At 39.6% G+C, this 20,602-nt stretch overlaps 1 protein-coding gene across 3 annotated transcripts in view; it reads right to left on the bottom strand.

Moving 5' to 3' along the window:
• Positions 1 to 7,471: 7,471 nt before the first annotated feature.
• Positions 7,472 to 20,602, bottom strand: part of map3k14a (mitogen-activated protein kinase kinase kinase 14a) — a 55,190-nt gene continuing 42,059 nt past the window's right edge. For all 3 annotated transcript variants that reach the window (XM_072248651.1, XM_072248653.1, XM_072248652.1), the window contains 3 exons: positions 19,556 to 19,706; positions 16,358 to 16,458; positions 7,472 to 12,339 (listed from right to left, as the gene is read on the bottom strand). In XM_072248651.1, the coding sequence (XP_072104752.1) occupies positions 12,175 to 12,339; positions 16,358 to 16,458; positions 19,556 to 19,706 (417 nt within the window). In that variant the 3' untranslated portion in view covers positions 7,472 to 12,174. The remainder of the gene's footprint in view (positions 12,340 to 16,357; positions 16,459 to 19,555; positions 19,707 to 20,602) is intronic.

Raw genomic sequence — 20,602 nt, 5'->3', positions numbered from 1 at the left:
AGAAGGTTCAGTCATTTGGCATTCAAGGTGAGACAGCAAATTGGATTAGATATTGGCTTTGTAGGAGAAGCAAGAGAGTGGTGGGACTTGGTTGGCTCTCTGACTGGAGGCCTGTGACTAGTGGTGATCTGAATGATAATGTGGTTAACTGGACCAGCAAATTTGCGGATGACATCAAAACTGGGGGTGTCGTGGACAGTGAGGAAGGCTGTCATGGCTTGCCATTTTAAACAAAATAAACCTTTTTGAGGTTTTTGAGGAAAGAACAATTGTTTAACTTATGTTCTCATCTACATTATAATAAAAATTGAATTGAATTGAATTCATGCATACAATTGTTAAAAAAGACAGCAGGCATAAACACTGTTTTCATAGAGCAACACAGTGTGCTTAAAAACAGGAAAAGAATTAGGTCAGAGGACACTCAGAACAGCAGACAATTGCATGAACCTGCTTCCAGATATTCTCTCAAGTTCGCAAACATGAGGAATTCTGCAGAAGCTGGAAATTCAAGCAACACACATCAAAGTTGCTGGTGAACGCAGCAGGCCAGGCAGCATCTCTAGGAAGAGGTACAGTCGACGTTTCAGGCCTGACGAATGGTCTCCATGTAACCATGTGGCCTTCATCCTGGTGCTCCAGTTTCCGCCCACATTCTACAGATGTATGGTTAGGGTAGGTAAATTGTGGGCATGCTATGTTCATGCTGAAAGCATGGTGATTCTTGAAGGCTGCCCCCAGCATATCCTCGGACAATGTTAAGTGTTGACACAACTCATTGTATCCTACAAAAGGTAGTGGATTAGGCCCAGTACATCAGGGGTAAAACCTTCCCAACCATTGAGTGCAGCTACATGAAATATTGCTGTAGAAAAGAAGCATCCATCATCAAAGATCCTCACCACCCAGGCCATGGTCTTTTCTCACTGCTGCCATCAGGGAGAAGGTACAGGTGTCTCAGGACTCACACCACCAGGTTCAAGAACAGTTACTGTCCCTCAACCATCAGGCTCTTGAACAAAAGGGGGTATCTACACTAACTTAAGGAGTCTTTTACTTTGTTATTTCATGCTTATTATTTATTACTATATATTTATTATCTGCATTTGCTCAGTTTGTTTACACTTTACAGTTCCTGATGATAATAGTTTACAAATCCTGTTTACAGTTACTATTCTATAGATTTGCTGAAAAGAATTTCAGCGTTGCATGTGCTTTATTACTCTGATCATAAACTTTACTTTGAACTTTGAAATTCATGTTTCGATGTGCAAGTGACAAATAAAGCTAATCTGCAGATGCTGTAAATCCAGAGCAACACACACTAAATATTGAACTCAGTAGGTCAGACAACACCTATGGAAAGGAACATTTCGGGCCGAGACCTTTCATCAGGACTGGCTAATCTAATCTGATTTCGTACTATCTAAGGACATTGCAAATCATGAGGCTAATTTAATTTCCCCAAATGTTGAAGGTCGGAATGAGAACATCATCATACTGAAACTATTCACATGAGGGCATAAGATGTGAGAAAGTATCAACAGATTAGTTTGTTTTAACTAATCAAATGACAAACATCTGAAAATTGATATCAATTTCACTATTGCAACAAATAGACGACTTGTATTACAATCCTGGAGCATCCAGCCTACACAGGCATGCCTTGGACCATGCAGGAATTCCAAACCTGGGGTCCACAGATTAGTCCATGGCACAAAAAAGGTTGGGAACCCGTGCCTTAGACATAATCTCAATTTCCTCAAATAAGAGAGCAAGGAGTATACAATTATACCTCTTCAAGAATATATCAGCATTTTATTTACTTGAAACTGTAAAGGCAACTTGAAAAGGATCAATACTCGACTTCTGCATTCTCATTGCATTTGGAAAGTGTTACATTAGGAAGAAAGAACATCATTCTATTATGTAAAAGAGAAACTTAATTTGTGTTTCAAGGCAAAACATTCAAAATGTTATTTTGCATTTAAAATCAGTTTCACTATAAACTTATCAGCTTATAAACTTATTACTGTGTGGATACATACAGTAACAATTTCCTCCCATTCCTTATGAGAGAAATTGAGCTGTTTGCTTTGAACAATTTGATATCTCGATTTATTCACAGGGGAATTAGAATGAAGAATGTCAATCATTTTGTGCCAATTCAACAGCAATTCTCGGCTCAAAGATGTCCAAATCACCAAAATTTGTATATTTTTTTAAGAACATGAATCAACCATTTGTATGTAGGATCCTGAATGTTCTCAATGGCACAGTAGCATAGTGATTAGCACAACGCTTTACAGTACAGGTGACCTGGGTTCAATTCCTACCACTGTCCATAATGAGTTTGTAGGTTCTCTCCGTGACCACATGGGTTTCCTCTGGGTGCTCCGATTTCCTCCCACAGTCCAAAGACATACCAGTTGATAGGTTAATTGGTCATTGTAAATTGTCTTGTGATTAGGCTAGGATGAAATCATGGAATTGCCTGGTGGTGTGGCTCGAAGGGCCAGAAGGGCCTACTCCACTCTGTTACTCAATCAGTAAGTTAATAACCGGAGACCTCATATTCCTATTTCCTCATGTGCACAATGCTTAGGGGAAGAGAAAACAGACTTCAAAAGTGGGAAGTGCTTGGCAGATGGTGAAATGAAGAGAGGAAAAATATTGTGGCACAGACCTTAGTGCTGTTGTCTCACAGCTCTAGAGGCCTGAGGCAATTCTGATGTTGGGTGCTATGTGAAACGTACATGTTCTCTGTGTGACCATGTGGATTTCTGCTCTACTTTCCTGTCATATCCCAAACAGTATACTGTAAGGTAATTGATTGCTGAAAATGTAGCCCTTAGTGCAGGCAAGTGGCATAAGAATGAGAAGAGGGCTGAGAAGTGAGAGAGACTAAATTGCAGAGCTGCAGAGAAACATGGCGGACAGTGGGACTGATGAGATTGCTCTGTTGGGAGTTGGCATGAATTAATGCATTCCTTTTGCATGATGGAAGGAGGGATTTAAAAATGAAGATATTGCTGGACTAGTGTCAAAATAATAACACCTTTAAGTTCAAGTTCAAGTTTATTTGTCATTCAACCATACATGAATACCTATGAATACAGACAAATAAATAGCATTACTCCAGGGCCAAGGTGCAAAACACAATACTGACACACACACATAGAACAAAGCACATATAGCATGTATAAGACAGCAGTAAAAATATAGTCCCATACCAAAAGCATAGTCCAAGAGCCTGAGTCCATGAATGTTGCAGCAGTCTGCAGTCAAACACAATATACCTTCTCTTCTGTTGAGTGTACTCTGGACAGTAGCTCTGATGCCAGCATAGACACCACGGCACTGCAGTGGAGTACACTGACTCCAACTCCTCTCTCCTGGGCAGCTGCAAACAGGCGACACTGGTTTGAGGCCTAGTCCTCGCTACAACTGAAGCCATGCAGCTCCCTTGCCGTTCACACCCGCCATTTGCCAATAAATCAGTGAAATGGACACAGCAATCCACATATCCAAGAGTCTTGCAATCACAAGAAATGCCACTAAGACAACCACCCACTGTTAAGACTGCACAGCACCTTCATGCACCGATGCCTTTCTATCTCAGGCAGCATCACTGTTCATGCCAAGTCCGGCTTCTCCACCAACAAACAACTCACTGATGTGGTAGACCAGCAGTGCTTTAAGTTCTTAATGTCCAGCAGGGTCTTGTGATCGCAACAAATACATTTAGAAAAATCAATAACATCTTTGTTTGGCCCTGTAGAAGCTGCTGTGTCAGAGCATGCCACTGTCTGACCGGAAGATTCTATATTTAGTACAGGTTGCATGAAGATAAAAACAATGAAAAATAGTCTGGGGAACTCCAGTGGTTAATGTGCTTTTGAGACAACTTGAATGTTTAGCAAGGATTAGACTAAATAAATTGCAAGGACAGCTGTAGCCAATTAATATTTTGTTCATTTTTCATGAAGCCTTTTAAAACCACGGAAGATATGACCTGGGGAAGGTATGACCTGTACAGTATGGAGGGGTTACACCTGAACCCAAGAGAGACTAATACCCTTGTGGCTAGATTTGCTAGAACTGTTGGGCAGGGCTTAAACTAATTTGGCAGGGAGATGGGACCCAGAGTGACAGGGCTGAGGATGGGGCAGTCGGTATTCAAGTAGATGCAGTGTATAATGAAACTGTCAGGAAAGACAAGCAGATAATAAGACAAACTTGCAGTCAGTGGAATGAGTTCAAGTGTAACAAGGGGCCAAAATAAAATAAAAGGTGATGAATACAGTTCTGAAGGTGTTATGTTTTAATGCATAGTATACGGAATAAGCTAGATGATATAGTGTAGCTTGAGGCTGCTGTAGTGTAATCGTGGCTGAAAGAAGATCATAGTTGGGAGCTTAGCATCCAAGGATACACATTGTATTGAAGGTGCAGGCAGGTAGACAGAAGGGGCGTGGTAGCTCTGTTGGTAAGAAAAGAAATGAAATCCTTAGAAAGAGGTGACATAGGGACAGAAGATGTAGAATCCTTGTGAGTAGAAATAATAAACTACAAGGGTAAAAAGATCCTGATGGGAGTTACATACAGGCCCCCAAACAGTAGCCAGGACGTGGGATAGAATAGGCATGTAATAAGGTTATGACAGTCATGGAGGATTTCAATATGCAGATAGATTAGGAAAATCAGATTGATGCTGGATCCCAAGAGAGGGATTTTGGAGAATGCCTATGAGATAGCTTTTTAGAGCATCTTGTGGTCAGGCCCATTAGGGGAATGGTGATTCTGTTATGTTTCAAATCAGATTTGATTAGGGAGCTTAAGGTAAAGGACCCATTGGGAGACAGTGATCATAATAAGATAGAATTTACCCTGCAATTTGAGAGGAAATTCTGGTGGAAATTCAGAAGATGCAGGATAGATATATCCCAAAGATGACGTAGTATTCTAAAGAGAGGATGAGGCAACTGTGGGTGACAAACTGTCAAAGACAGCCTAAAAGAAAAAAAAGAGGGCAGATAATAGAGCAAAAATTAGTGAGAGGTTAAGAGGGTTGTGAAGCTTTTAAAAACAAACAGAAGGCAACTAAAAAAAACTATAAGGAGAGAAAAGGTGAAATAAAGGTAAACTAGCCAAAGACATCAGAAAGGATACAAAAAGTTTTCTGAGATATACTGTATAAAGAGTAAAAGAGGCAAAAGTGGATACCAGACCATTGGAAATAGACCCTGAAGAGGTAGACAAAGAAATGGCAGGCAAACATAACAAGTATTTTGTGCCAGTCTTCACTATGGAAGACACTAGCAGTATGCAAGAAACTTAGAAGTGTCAGGAAGCAGACGTCAGTTGTATTACTATAACTAAGGAGAAGGTGATTGGGAAACTGAAAGATCTGAAGGTAAATAAATCACCAGGAAAAGGTGGACTATGCCACAGGGTTCTGAAAGAGACAGCTGAAGTGATTGTGGAGGCATTAGTAGTGATCCTTCAAGAATCAATAGATTCTCACATGGAATTGACTGGAAAATTGCAAATGTCACTCCACTCTTCAAGAAGGGAAGAAGGCAGAAGTAAAGAAATTATAGGCCAATTAATCTGACCTCAGAGGTTGGGAAGATGTTGGAGTCCATTATTGGTGCCATGGTAGAGGAGCAGCTAGCGTGACACTATTACAGCTCAGGACGTTCCAGAGTTTTGAGTTCAATTCCAGCACTGTTCTCTAAGGAGTCTTTGTACGTCCTCTCTGTGGAATGTATGTGTATCCTTCGGGTACTCCAGTTTCCTCCCACAGTCCAAAGACATACTGATTGGTAGGTTAATATAGTTATTGTAAATTGTCCTAAATTGGTGTAGTTAAATTGGGGTAGTTGGGGTATGCTGAGGCAGAGTGGCTTAAAGGTCTGGAAGAGCCTACTCCACACTGTATTGCTAAATAAATAAATAAGCTTCTGGAGGTGAATAATAAATAGGCCAAAGTCAACATGGTTTCCTCAAGGGAAAATCTTGCTTGACAAATCTGTTGGAGTTCTTGGAGGACATAGCAGGCAGGAGGGATAAAGGAGAGTCATTGGATGTTGTTTACTTGGTGCCGCAGGAGGCTGCTTAACAATATAAGAGCCCATGGTATTACAGGAAAGATTCTACCATGGATAGAAGTTTGGCTAATTGGCAGGAGGCAAAGAGTTGGAATATTAGGTAGCCCATTCTTGTTGGCTGTCGGTGACAAGTAGTGTTACGCAGGGCTCAGTATTGTGACCGTTTATTTTCATGTTGTATGTCAATGATTTGGATGATGGATGTGGCCAAATTTGCAGACGATATGAAGATAGGTTGAGGAAGCAGGGAGTCTGCAAGACTTGGACAGATAGGAGAATGGGCAAAGATGTGGCAGATGGCATATAGTGCAGGGGGTAGTGTCTGGTCAGGCACTTTGGTAGAAGGAATAAAGGTTTAGACTATTTTCTAAATGAGCAAATTCAAAAAACAGGGGTGCAAAGGTATTCAGGAGTCCTTGTGCAGGATTTCCTAAAGGTATATTTGCAGGTTGAGTCAGAGGCAAGGAAGACAAATGCAATGTTAGCATTCATTTTGAGAGGACTAGAATATAAGAGAAAGGATACAATGCCAAGGCTTTATAAGGCATTGGTCAGACCACACTTGGGGTATTGTGAGCAGCTTTGGGCCAATAATCTAAGAAAAGCTGTGCTAACATTGGACAGGGTCTAGAGGAGGCTCATGAGAACAATTGAGGAAATGAAAGGGTTAATACGTGAGGAGCATTTCATGGTTCTGGGCCTCTACTCATTGGAGTTTAGAAAAAAGGGGAGGCGGGGGAAATCTCATTGAAACACATTGAATATTGAAAGGCTCAGACAGAGTGGATGTGGAGAGAATGGTTGCTATTGTGGGGGAGTCTAAGACCAGAGGGCACATCCTCTGAAGAGACATCCATTTAGATTGGAGTTGAGAAGCAATTTCTTTAGCTAGAGGGTGGTTAATCTGTTGAATTCACTGCCATGGACAGCTGTGGAGGCCAGGTCATTGAGTATATTTAAAACAGAGGTTGAATTGTTCTTGGTTAATCAGGGAGTCAAAGTTTATACGGGAGAAGGCTGGAGACTGGGGTTGAGAGGGATAATAAATCAGCCATGATGGAATGGCATAGCAAACTTGATGGGTCTAATTCTGTCCTGAGACTTATGGTCTCACAAAAGATTTCTCAGGAAAGAAAGCAAGTTTTGCTCAATTTGAGAGGACAGCGGGACACATTCAATAAAACATAAAGCACGGCAGATCCCTGGAGGGGTTTCATCAACCAGTTGGTTTCTTTCTGTGCCACAGTTCCCTTTGTCCAATCTTATATCATCTCAGAAGCAACAGACTGCAGTCCATGGTGCTGTGCAGTTATGAGGACCCAAGGCATCAACAGGTATTCAAAACACAAACTCCAAAACAGATGCACACTTAAAGAAATACTTTATTATTTTCTTGTGTAACACAACTGCAAATAAACGTTTCAGAAGATCATGAAATTTAAAAATACATTCATGTTGCAGCATCTTATTTTTATATAAATGAAATAAATATTTCACAAATTTTCCACTGGATAAAAGTACATCATGCTTCAGAGCTATTGTTCACAAACAGGTACATTCACATCAACAATCATTTTAATTAGCATTTTGAAATAACAGCAGCAGCACATGTCCAGCGGATTAAATTAAAAATATGGAAAATTATTGCAAGCAGTATTGCTGTAAGTGTTTTACTGAAGACCAATAGAGGGACGATGTTGGACTTAAGTTTATTTATTTATTTTCACATTAAAATGCCAGTAAAAAATTGAACTCTCAAATGCATGCCTAGAATTGTTTTCTTTAGCTGCATACAAATGCATGTTTGGTGATTAAAGGTTTGATACCAGCAGTTAAAACAATATTAGGTCATGAATTCATACATCACTTTTTAAAGCACAAGTTAAATGGAAGCTTTTTAAAAATTAGAAATAATAGGATTTTAACCACATAGGAGGCCATTCATTCACCAGATATGCTGCATCCCTGAAAGATCCATCCCACATTATGAAGGAAAGATCTTTTTTGGGAACAATCTCATTCAACAATCTTTTGACATATATTGAATATGCTTGCATCATCCTTTCAGGTAGTGAACACCAGAATATAATAATCAACTGAACCCCACCATGGAAGGTCCCAATCCCAGCTATGAAAGGAGGAGGGTTGGGCATGTGATTAGCAACACCATCCCGTAAAACCCAGAGCTACAGAAATGCCAATAGAAGCTCCAAAGACCTCTTCCCTGGGAGAGGAAAGATACACCAAGAAGTTGGACTACACCTGGAAAGACTGGCCCAGGACAGAGGACTCTGGCTGCTACTGTTGATGGCCTATGCCCCAGTAGGGGTGATGAGCTTTAAGTAATTAAGCGAATTACTACTAGTTTGCATTGTTAATAACCATGTTCATTATTTAGAAAATTTGTGTTAAAGTTTGCAAGGGGTCATACAATTAACAAAATACATTTGACATAAATGACACCATCAACTTTAGCCATTCATTGTACCAGATGTAGAAAATTGGAGGATTACCTGAATAAATATCCCTCTTTGTGTAAGGTCCAACAGTCTGGTAGAGTTTCAACAGACCAAATGAAAATGAAGACAGAAGAGCAGGGAAATGATAATAGAGAGGCACAAATCTAGGGAAGGGTACAAGAGTATCTCAAAGGCATAAAACAAACCTCAGTGCTCAGTACTGCCCATCATGAAAAAGTGGAAAAATATGAAACTATAGCCACACTGCCGAGTTCAGACCATCCCTCTAAACTTATCCAGCAGGGAAGAATGGCACATGTAAGAGAGGCTATTGTGATGCCAACAGTCACTTTGAGTGAGCTGAAGAAGTCAGTGGTTGCAACTGGAGATGACGTTCATGGCTCCACAATATCCAAGGCTTTGCAGAAAAAGGATATTTAAGGAAGAGTGGCAAGGAAGAAGTCCTGGCTTTAAAAAACATCTTTGCCTGTAAAGAATTTGTAAAGCATCATGTAGAAGATACTGTAAAAATGTAGAAGAGGGTCTTGCGGTCAGATGAGACTAAAGTGGAACCTTGTGGCCTCAACACTAAGTAGTGCACGTGGCATAAATCTAATGCCGTACATCAGTCAAGTAACACCATCCCTACTGTAATGTATGGTGGAGGAAGCATCATGCTATGGGGATGCATTTCAGCAGCAGGATCGGAAATCTAGTCAGGACTGATGGGAGATGAATGCTGCTAAATACAGAGAGATCCTGGATAAAAACCTGCTACTCTCTGCCAGAAAGCTTAAACAGGGGAGCAAGTTGGTCTTTCAGCAGGGCAATGACCTAAAGCACACTGCCAGAGCAACTATTGAGTGGCCCAGTCAAAGCCTCGACCTTAACCCAATCGAACATTTCTGGCAAGACCTCAAGATTGCTGTCCATTGCCGCTCCCCAATAAACCTGATACAGCTTGAGCAATTTTGCAAGGTGGAATGAGCAAATTTTGCTCCATCACATTGTGCACACCCAATAGAGGCTTATCCAAAAAGATAGCTGTAGTAGCTACGAGAAGTGGATCAACTAAGTATTGAGAAAAGGGGGATGAATACTTTTGAATGGCTGACATTTCAGGTTTTGAATTTTTAGTTATTCATGTTTGACAATTTTCCCAATTGCTCTACTGTGGAAAAGAAAAAGGAGTATGTGATTCACAAATCCAAATTCTCAGTTAAATTGATCAAAAATCCCTAGTTGTAATACTCATTTATGTGAACAAAGGGTCGGGGTTGAGTACTTTTACAAGGCATTGCATATTAAGCATAGACAATATGCATGAGAAGCAAACTTGCAATTCACCATGCCCTTCACGCTACCAAAATTCCAGTTTGATGTTAATGCTGTGCAATCCACAACCATTAGAAAAATAAAATCTTTGTTTCCTCTCAGATCATAAATATTAAAAATCATATTGCCTATTATTTTGTTCCAAATAATTTTTTTCTTCTCCTTTGTACATGTTAGTCTGACTTCCAAAGTTCCTAAGTGTTTTCAGATTCCATCTTTGGATAGGCAGATGATCAGGACAATCCCACTATGTTGGTCTTGAATTTCTGCCAACTTATAACTCAGCTAACTAAAAGGTAACATTCTCACAAGAAAAGGGCATATCGTTATGATACCACATTACTATGGGTTTGAATTCTCAGCCTTGCCACTTCCAATGGGATGGTTAAAATCTCATGTGATAGCCAATAGTTCTGCTCTTCAGCTTTCATGAAGACAACAGAACACTATGCATGATTTGGCTTAAGGAACGTTAACAGGGTGAGGATGGGAGAGAAAACAGTCAACTACTGTCTGGACCACCAATATCAAGGTTGATGGCACCTTCAGTAGAAAATATATGAACAACCTAAAGTGCCTAAAGACCAATTATGCTCAGATTATTGCAAATTGCTTAGGGTAATACCTCTTTTGGTTCTGGATACATTTTGGAATAATTGTGAATAATCTGTTTCTCTTTGGTGCTAAATGACATATGATGAGAAAAATCATTGTTCAAACATTACATAAAAAGCTTATTATGGTTAAGTATAAACAGAATGTATTACATAATACATTGACTTGGTAACAGAAAGATAGTATTGGCTCAAAAATCCTTTGAAAAACTATAGACAAACTGAAGGTGAAATTATGCTCAAGAGTTCATGGGCAAAGTGGCAAGTCTTTATAGTTGAATAGTGACATCTTAATGAAGTACAGCCGATGCCATCATCAAAGCTCACATTAACAGCTTAGTGTGAAATTCAGTTCCACAAGCATTTGCTATCTGACTTCACCTTTGTAAATGACTACCAATATATAGTACCAATTCACATTCTTAATGCTTCTGTGTCACCTACACTTGGTTACATACCCCCACATTTCAAGAGGCGTAAAGTATCAATTTACCTCCTGCTTTTTATTATGTAAATATATTAGGAAAGATCAGGGGGAGGGGGTAGAATTGACTTCATTTCTTTCAATAAAGGTTCTATGATATTTATCTGCATTAACAACAGATATATAAGGATTTATAAAAGTTGGATTGGAAGCACGCTGTTACCCCCACCATGCCCCTTGCAATTCTCTGAAAGAGCATTTAAATTAGTCCCACCACACATGTTTCTTACAGTCCTGCCACCCCTTTCAAATAGTTAGTTGATTTGCCTTTGAAAGTTATGACTGAATCTGCTTTCACCACTTGGTCGAGCAGTGCATTCTAGGACTTTCTGCATTAAATAGTTCTCCTCCTTTCTACTGTGCCAACTATCCAAAATCTACATCCCCAGATTCTTGGCCTTCTAATGAAACTCAGCTCTTTTCCTGCCATCAGTGGAAATCTTCTCCACATATGGACAATCAGACTCCCAAATCACGTGAAGACACCCATTTCTTAATTCAAACTTTAAGTGGTTAATTGAATTTGATTATTTGCGTAACAACAACTGCAATGTTACTTTCCCTTCTAATGTAAAAGACATTCCATTCATTTCAGTGAAGTAATTCAGTTTGAAAGTTACCAATTCAGGCATATGCAGTTCAAAGTGGCAAGGTAAGTGGGCCAATGTCATTTAATAGTTTTGTCTCTTCTATTCATCAACCATTAAGTCAAACTAAGCTATATTACAGGCACACCAAACTGGAAACAATATTTCTGCAAGATAATTCAATTAAACAACTTTGAATGGACTTTGAACAGTGAAATCTTCTAATACAAGAAAACCTGCAGATGCCGGAAGTCCAAGCAACACACACACACAAAATGCTGGAGGAGCTCAGCAGGCCAGGAACATCCTGATAAAGGGTCTTGGCACAAAACTTTGATTGCGAGCCCTGATGAAGGGTCTTGGCCTGAAACATCGACCAAGACAGTTTACTTGTTTCCATAGATGCTGCCTGGCCTACTGAGTTCCTCCAGCATTTTGTGTGTGTTGAGTGAAATCTTCTGGTTTTAAGAGTTTTTTTTAAGAAAAAGTTTTGATGTCCAAATGAGTTGAAGGAAACTGAGCCTTAAGTAATTGAAATTTAAATAAATAAATCAGCATCCAGAAAGTTTTAATAAAAAGCTTTTAAGATTTGAAGTTAAGGTTTCCATCCTTAATTCTCCAGGTCCAGGAACTGCTAGAATTGGAAGCAGGAGTACATTTCAAGTCAATTCCAGAATCTGGGATTTCGAAGTCTGGAGAAATAGGATGTCCATTTTGCTGCACCAGAGAGAAACTTGGGACCTGGATCTGCCAATAAGAAGCAAATCAAATACAAATGTTTTTAGTTATAACCCATAGGCAGTTAAGACATTTTCTTGCATACATGTTTAAGTGACTTTACTGAATTGTCAGCACACAGTTTAAGGACAGAGGGTCAGGACTGAATCCTTTAACCCATTGGAGATTGTGCTGCCGTTCAGTGTGGTCATTGCTTACATGTAATTTTACTCCAGATACTTGTAATTGCTCAGTTTTCCTTATTTTATTCGGAAAACAAAATTTATACATCTCAAATTTAAAAGTAATAATTAACATAACCTTATATCTCTAGAGAGACCTCCCAAATTTTGCCATCCTTTACCTGTACACGTCTCCTAATTTTCACCTAACTCTGGATTTCCTTTGTATATTTCCCCTTTTTACCATATTCCAGTAGAAGTAATTCACTTTTAACAGTCCTGCATAATATTCTGAAAACCTTATCACTTTTAACCATCACAGGTAAAGCCCTCCCCACTGTTGAGCATATCTACACAAAGCTTTGTTGCAAGAAAACAGCATCCATTATTAGGGACCCCCACCACATTCTCCTCTCACTACTGCCATCAGGAAGAAGGTATAAGAACCTTAGGATTCAGACCACCAGGTTCAGGAACAGTTAATACCCATCAACCATCAGATTCCTGAACCAAGGAGGATAACTTCACTCACCCATCACTGAACTTTTCCCATAACCAATGGACTCACTTTCAAGGACTGTTCATCTCATCCTCTCAATAGTTATTGCTTATTTATTTACTATTAGTTTTTTGTATTTGCACACTTTGCTGTCCTTTGCACAAATTCTTGAACACCCAAGTCGGTGCAGTCTTTCATCGATTCAATTATGGTTATTATTCTATTTTGGATTTATTCAGTATTAGTCTCAGGGTTGAATATGGTGACATATGTACTTTAATAATAAACTTACTTTGAACTTCAATTTCCAAGTAAAGTAACCAGTAGTTTTTGAACTCTTTCTTTGTAATTCAAAACTTGAATCGAAGTACAGGTTAAAATTCTGTGATCCAGCATTTGGTGGTCCAAAATGCTTGGAAACCCTCATACAAATCCATACTAATTAACTAATTCTACCCAAGATCTAACGAAGATCTGTACTAATCTGTAGCTAATTACCCCGCCAGTTCAACTTTTACAATCATAGCCTACAGCAATCTTGGCCGACAGTTTACAAAAACTTTAGATTATAGATAGTTCCTGGAAACCTTGTGTTACCAACTGAGAATTTATACTTAGAAAGTGACTGTTCTCATGCTCAGAAGAAAATGGTCACAAGCAATTTCTGTGATCCAGATTTTGTGGTCTGGCACCAGTCAGATCCCAAGGATGCTGGACTAGAGGGTTTCAAGCTGTCCAATTCTGGGAAATAATTTTAGTACAGCTTCAAAGGCAAAGTTATCTGGGCAAGCCAGCAATGCATTAAATTATTAACAGAAACTTCTGGAGTGGGCCTTGATCCAGCTAGTGTTATCCTTCTAAATCTGTGTCCCTTCCTGCCAATCAGAAATAGCTGAATCACCATGGTCTAATCACCATTATTCTAATTTCTACTTCAAAACCCGCAATTGTGTGTGTTCTTGGGAAAGTTGTGTCTTTCAGATACGGTCCTGTTCCTCTAACATCTAGCATGACTGGTTTTGCACTTTCATGCTAACTTTTCACATGAAGAACTGCCCCTTCATTGACAGCACCTCCAGTAGAAAAAAAAGGTAGGAAACCTTGTCTCCTTGGGAATCTCAAAAATGTAAATATTGCAAAAACATCACCAGAAAGCAGAGACAAGCCCAAATATTTACTCCATATTGTTACTCTAACTACACAACTTCATTACCAATTTGAGTACTGGATACATCAAATATAGAACAAGGCAATACTCAGTGTAGTACTGAAGAACTGCACTCCAGAACTAGCTGTGTTTCCAAACAAGCTGTTCCAGTACAGTTACAACACTAGCATTTACAATGCGGAAAGCGGCCCAAGGTATTGCCCGGCCATAAAAAGGATTACACACTGACAAACATTGTTGATTTCTACAGGACCACTCAGCTTCAGACCACATTACAGCTTGGTTCAAACATGGAACACAGTGTTGAATTCTATAGTTGAGGTGGGAGGGGGAGACCTCGAGGTCCCACCATCATTTGACCAAATATGGAATCAAGGTAAACCCAAAGCCAATGTGCATCAGAAAGAAATCACTGCAATAGCTGGAATTGTAGATGAATGCAGTTACTGGAAGTCAGTCATCCCAGTCCTAGGACATCACTGCAGAAAGCAACTAAGACCCAACCATTTTCAATGACTTTTATTCCATCAGAAGGTCAGCAGTGGGGATATTCACATTGCACTATGTTCTACTCTATTTCCAACTCCTCAGCAAGTGAAGCAGCCTATGCCAACATGCAGCAAGAAATAGACAACACTCTGGCATGGGCTAATACATGGCAAATAAAGTACTAGGCAATGCCCATCTCCAACAAGAGTCTAACCAGCTATCCTTGACATTCAGTGGCATTACTGTTGATGGGTCCCCCAGTCAACATACTGGGAAAATCACCATTAACAGAAACTCAACAAGACAGACACATAAATACTCTGGCTCTGAGAGAAGTACAGAAGCAGGGTATTCTGCAGTGACTGATTCACATCCAGCACACCCACTCCTTCAGCTGTCTGGCACAAATTTAGAGTGTGATGAAATGGTCTTCAGTAAATTGGATCAGTGCAACACCACCACCATCAAGGAAATAACAGCCCCGTTGATTGGTATCCATCGATCATCCTAAAAATTCATTCCTTTCATGTTAAAACAGTGACTGCAATGTGCTCCAACTACAAAATGCACTGCAGTTACTTGGTCATGTCGTTCTGAAAGGACATCCCAAATCCATGTTCTCTATTACCAAGAAATACAAAGGCAATATTCGTATGGAAACAAAACTTCCTACAAATTCCATCTTCCCCATCCCTAACTCAGTTGAAAACCATCTAGAGTTGGAAATAGCTTGCCAGCCCTTTATTATCACAGGATCCAAATCATGGAATTGTCTGCTAACAGCAGAGAGAGTACCTTAACTGGAAGGAATGGGAAGTTTAAGCAGGTGGTTCACCACTAACCCCAAACCCCCACTCAGGTATTCACAGTAATAAATAATAGCCTTGCCAGTGGCACCTAGATCTCTAAAGTCAATTTTTAAAATGATAAATTAAACATTATACAATTTCAATTTCTTAGACTATCCATTCTCTCTTGCAAATGGCAAGCGACGCATGCAAGGTCAATTGTTAAATTTTTATACAAGACTGATAAATATGCATCAGCAAATGTAATATGGAAAACTGAGCACAAGAGAAATTCTGTAGGTGCTGGAAATCCAGAGCAACACGCACAAAATGCTGGAGGAGCTCAGCAGGTCAGGCAGCATCTAAGGAAATGAATAAACAATTGATATTTCAGGCTGAGGCCCTTCATCGGGACTGGAAAATTGGTCAATGCCCAATAAATGGAGCTGGGTCACAGGTTGCTGCATGTGTCAGTATTATTTTCCTGATTATTTATAAGTACTAATATAGTCAACCAAAACAGTGAGACCTACAATAATTTAAGCGATTCTGGGCAATTTAAGTCTACAGGATTTCCCAACCTCATTTATGTAAACAAAGCTCTAATAAATGCTTTTCCTTCAACCACTGTATTAAGGAATAAAAGTAATTCCATTGTAGCGTGAAATGAAGAATGGAGTCAATTGTTAAAAGGCTACAAATTCATAAACTGCCAACTAATTAACACCTGAATAATGTGCAATTTCAGTTATAAAATCTCCCTTTTGCTGACAAGAATGTTAAGTAGCTCCAGTTGCGGTAGAAACAAAGATTAGAATTGAAGTTCAGTGCAGGTATAATCTATTGTGGCTCAACAGCAAAAAGGCAGTTTGAAAGCAGTGGGGACCATATAAACTCTCCTTCAGGGGTGAAGAAAACTTACCAGATTACTAATTCCAGTGGCCACCTGACCAACTGTAGCTCTTCGCACATCATGGACAATCAGACACTCCCCACTGAATGTGTGAATCCTGGCTTCAATGCCTAAAATAAAAAATAACAGAATATCGTCATAGACTTTCGACCATCCACAAGAAAGAAACAGCATACGCGACAACACTGTTTCGCTCCCAGATGAGCTCAATGCCTTTTATGCTCATTTGACCAACAGAACATAGAGGCACTTTTACAAACTCTCACAGCCCCCAATGACCCTGTAATTTCAGTCTCCCACTAATTTATTTATTTATAAAACAGCTGTGCAGACCACCCATTGCTCTAAGCAGAAAAGTTTTACACAGCCTGAAAACTGCATGGTACTTTAAGTGTATTTTTTCTGTAATATGCATATTATGAATATTTAGAATGAAAATTGAAAAGTCACATACTTTTGATTTTATTAATTGAAGCATATAATGAAATACAATTCCAGCTATGCGGCAACAAAGGCTATTTCAAAGGTAGGAGCATTTTAATTACTGCGTATAAGCACAGCCGCACAGTTTAGAGGGAACAGTGATAGTCTGTCTCAATGACTATCGTCCAGTAGCATTTACATCTACTGTGAAGAAGTGCTTTGAGATGTTGGTCATGAAGCAAATCGATTCTTTACTGGGGAGTGACTTGGATCCACTCCGATTTGTCTACCATCACAACAGGTCAATTGCAAATGCCATTTCATTGGCTCTTCACTTAGCCCTGGCACACGTAGACAAAGGCGATGCATACATCAGGATGCTCTTTATTTACTACAGCTCAATATTCAGCACCAGCATCCCCTCAAAATTAATCAATAAGCTCCACGTCACCCAGAGAGTGGTGGATATATAGAATGCTCTGCCCCAGAAGGCTGTGGAGGCCGTCTCTGGATGCTTTCAAGAAAGAGATGGATAGAGCTCTTAAAGATAACGGAATCAAAGGTTATGGGGATAAGGCAGGAACTGGATACTGATTGTGGATGATCAGCCATGATCACAGTGAATGGTGGTGCTGGCTCGAAGGGCCGAATGGCCTACTCCTGCACCTATTGTCTATAAGTCCTGGGCCTCAATACCTTCTTGTGCAACTGGATTCTTGATTTATTCACTTGCAGACCCCGTCAGTTTAGATTGGCAATGACATTTCCTCCACAATCTCCATCAGCACAGATAAACCACAAGGCTGTGTGTGTGTAGCCCCCGCTCTACATTTATGACTATGAGGCAAGGACAGCTCCAATGCCATATTTTTAATTGATTCCTGATGACAGCACTGTCATAGACAGAATCAAAGGGTAGTATACGGTGATATATACGTACTTTGATAATAAATTTACTTTCAACTTTGATCCAGCCATGTCTTCTAGCAGAAGATCCAGAAGCTGAATGCTAATCCCAATTTGTAATCAATACACTGTTTGCCAATGTAAACCCCTACAAAACAACACCGGAAATCTGACCAGGTTATGCAAAAATGTATCTCAAATTTTCTTAATTGACTCCTGCTCAGACAGTGTATCATGAAAGAACTGACAGAAAAAAGAGCAATTTTTATTATTTCAGCAACCAACTTCATTTTATGCATGCCTTAGCAACCTGAAGACATTTTAAAGAGACTTTTCATAGCAAGCAGCATGAAAATGCGTCCCAGAATTAATCCAACCACTTATTACCCATTGTAAGGGAAAACGTTTCAGTTTAGTAATTACATTCTATCAAGCCCACCATCATAAATCATTTGGTTGATCAAGAAGATCTCAAGTCCAAGGTGAGGTACTGCCTTTGGACAATGCAGGTGAGGGATAGGTGCAATAGAGACACATTTAGTAATTTCTTATTGTTAGAATTTCCTTAAAAGGACAATTGCCTGAACATTTCTAGGAGCAAACTATGTCAGTAATGATAATGAGATATACCCTATTAGATTTTCAGCTTTTCTCTATTAGCAATAATTAATAAAAAGCATTTTAAGTACTACTGTCCTACCCTCCAAATTATTCCAAATATATATGTATATCTACTTGAAGGCTTTTAATTTAATTTTTATTATACTTCAGTAATTTAAATCCCTGCATCTGTTTATTGAATGAGCCTGACTAACGACAATGCAGTCTCCTGGGTTCATCTATTTATGTTATCTAATACTTTCAGAGGTGGGCGTGGAAACACGTGATAATCAGCAGCACATTCTGGACTTTAGCCATTTAATTTTTACACTGTCATTGGAAGAACAATGCAAAACGTGGCAGATTTGTATGAATGCCTAAGACCAATGTCACTGCCATGATGAAAATCTCTTCCTTCATAAAATAACTTCCCTCAGGTTTCAGTGTCCACCTCTCTTAGAACCATAGAAAACCGACAGCACAATACAGGCCCTCAGCCCACAAAGCTGTGCCGAACAGGTACTTACTTTAGAAATTACCAAGGGTTACCCATAGCTCTCTGTTTTTCTAAGCTCCATGTACCTATCGAGGAGTCTCTTAAAAGACCCTATCGTATCCGCCTCGACCAACATTACCGGCAGCCCATTCCACACGCTCACCACTCTCTGCATTATAAAACTTACCCCTGACATCTCCTCTGTACCTACTTCCAAGCACCTTAAAACTGTGCCCTCTCATGTTAGCCATTTCAATCCTGGGAAAAAGCCCCTGACTATTCACACGATTAATGCCCCTTATCATCCTATACACCTCTATCAGGTCACCTCTCATCCTCTGTCACTCCAAGGAGAAAAGGCCGAGTTCGCTCAACCTGTTTTCATACGGCATGCTCCCCAATCCAGGCAACATCCTTGTAAGTCTCCTCTGCACCCTTTCTGTAGTTTCCACATCCTTCCTGTAGTGAGGTGACCAGAACTGAGCACAGTACTCCAAGTGGGGTCTGACCAATGTCCTATGTAGCTGTAACCATCTTCTATGGTTTACAGTATCAACTAAGTATTCACTCATGTTAGTGAAACTAAGGCGGCTCCATTGCTTGCATGCCCAATTTTTAATTAGGAACTCCAAATAAATATATTTGCCTCAAATACGAGAAAGTCTGCAGACGCTGGAAATCCAGAGCAACTCACACAAAATGCTGCAGGAACTCAGCAGGTCAGGCAGCATCTATGGAAGAGTAAACAGTATTTGCCTCAATTTTTTTTTTTTTTTGCTTACCATTGAAGAGACTTGGCATATCTTGCTGGTGGTCTAGTCGATGACTGAGGCTAAAGCTGGTGCTAAGTCCATCAGTGTGACTGTTCCACGACATTGAGTGAATTCCAGAACTATAGTTACCACTTAGACTGGGCATTCCTTTTTGGGAATCCTGATAAAAGACAGTACATTCCAAGTGATAGGTCAGGTGTAACACGGGAACCTTTTAAGCACAGGCTACTCCTTCCTCTACATAGCTATTATAAAATATTTTAGACTATTGTAAATTTCCTAACAAGCAATATTAGGCTGGATAAGTTACCACTTCACTGAGATATACTTAACAATGATGAGCAAGGTACAGTCATGGTTTATGGTGGGAGTTAGTAGGCAGGGTATTCTTACATGTAACACATGATCACATTCTGATTCAGTTACTGTTAATATTCTATTATGGATTTATTGAATATGCCCCAAGAAAACAAATCTCAGGGTTGTACATAGTGACATACATGTATGTTGATAGTAAACTTACTTTCAACTTTATCTCCCTATGATTTATTAAAACAAATCTTCCCCTTGGTCACACATTTCTTGTCATCACACTTTCATTACCATTTTTCAATATGAATTCCTCTATTAATTAAGATCGCTTGTCTCACCACAGATACTCCCTGATTTGCAGTTGATTATACCATTTATTTGCCTTGGTGTAACTTACTATGTAATCTGATCCCATAGGTCTTCTGCTGAAAAAAATCCTGATTTTAACTCTCTCTGTGCAATTTAACACAAGATCCATCAGTATCTTTTGTTAAAGAGACAGACAGACAGACAGACAGACACACACACACACACACACACACACACACACTCTGAGCGTCATAGGAAGTCATTCCTGCCTGTGGCCATCAAACTTTACAACTCCTCCCTTGGAGGGTCAGACACCCTGAGCCAATAGGCTGGTCCTGGACTTATTTCCTGGCATAATTTACATATTACTACTTAATCATGGTTTTATTATTATTTAATTATTTATGGTGCAACTGTAACGAAAACCAATTTCCC

Source organism: Mobula birostris, chromosome X (assembly GCF_030028105.1).
Source record: "Mobula birostris isolate sMobBir1 chromosome X, sMobBir1.hap1, whole genome shotgun sequence".
NCBI lineage: Eukaryota > Metazoa > Chordata > Chondrichthyes > Myliobatiformes > Myliobatidae > Mobula > Mobula birostris.
The sequence above is the reverse complement of the archived record's forward strand: the minus strand, read 5'-3'. Positions and strand labels throughout refer to the sequence as shown.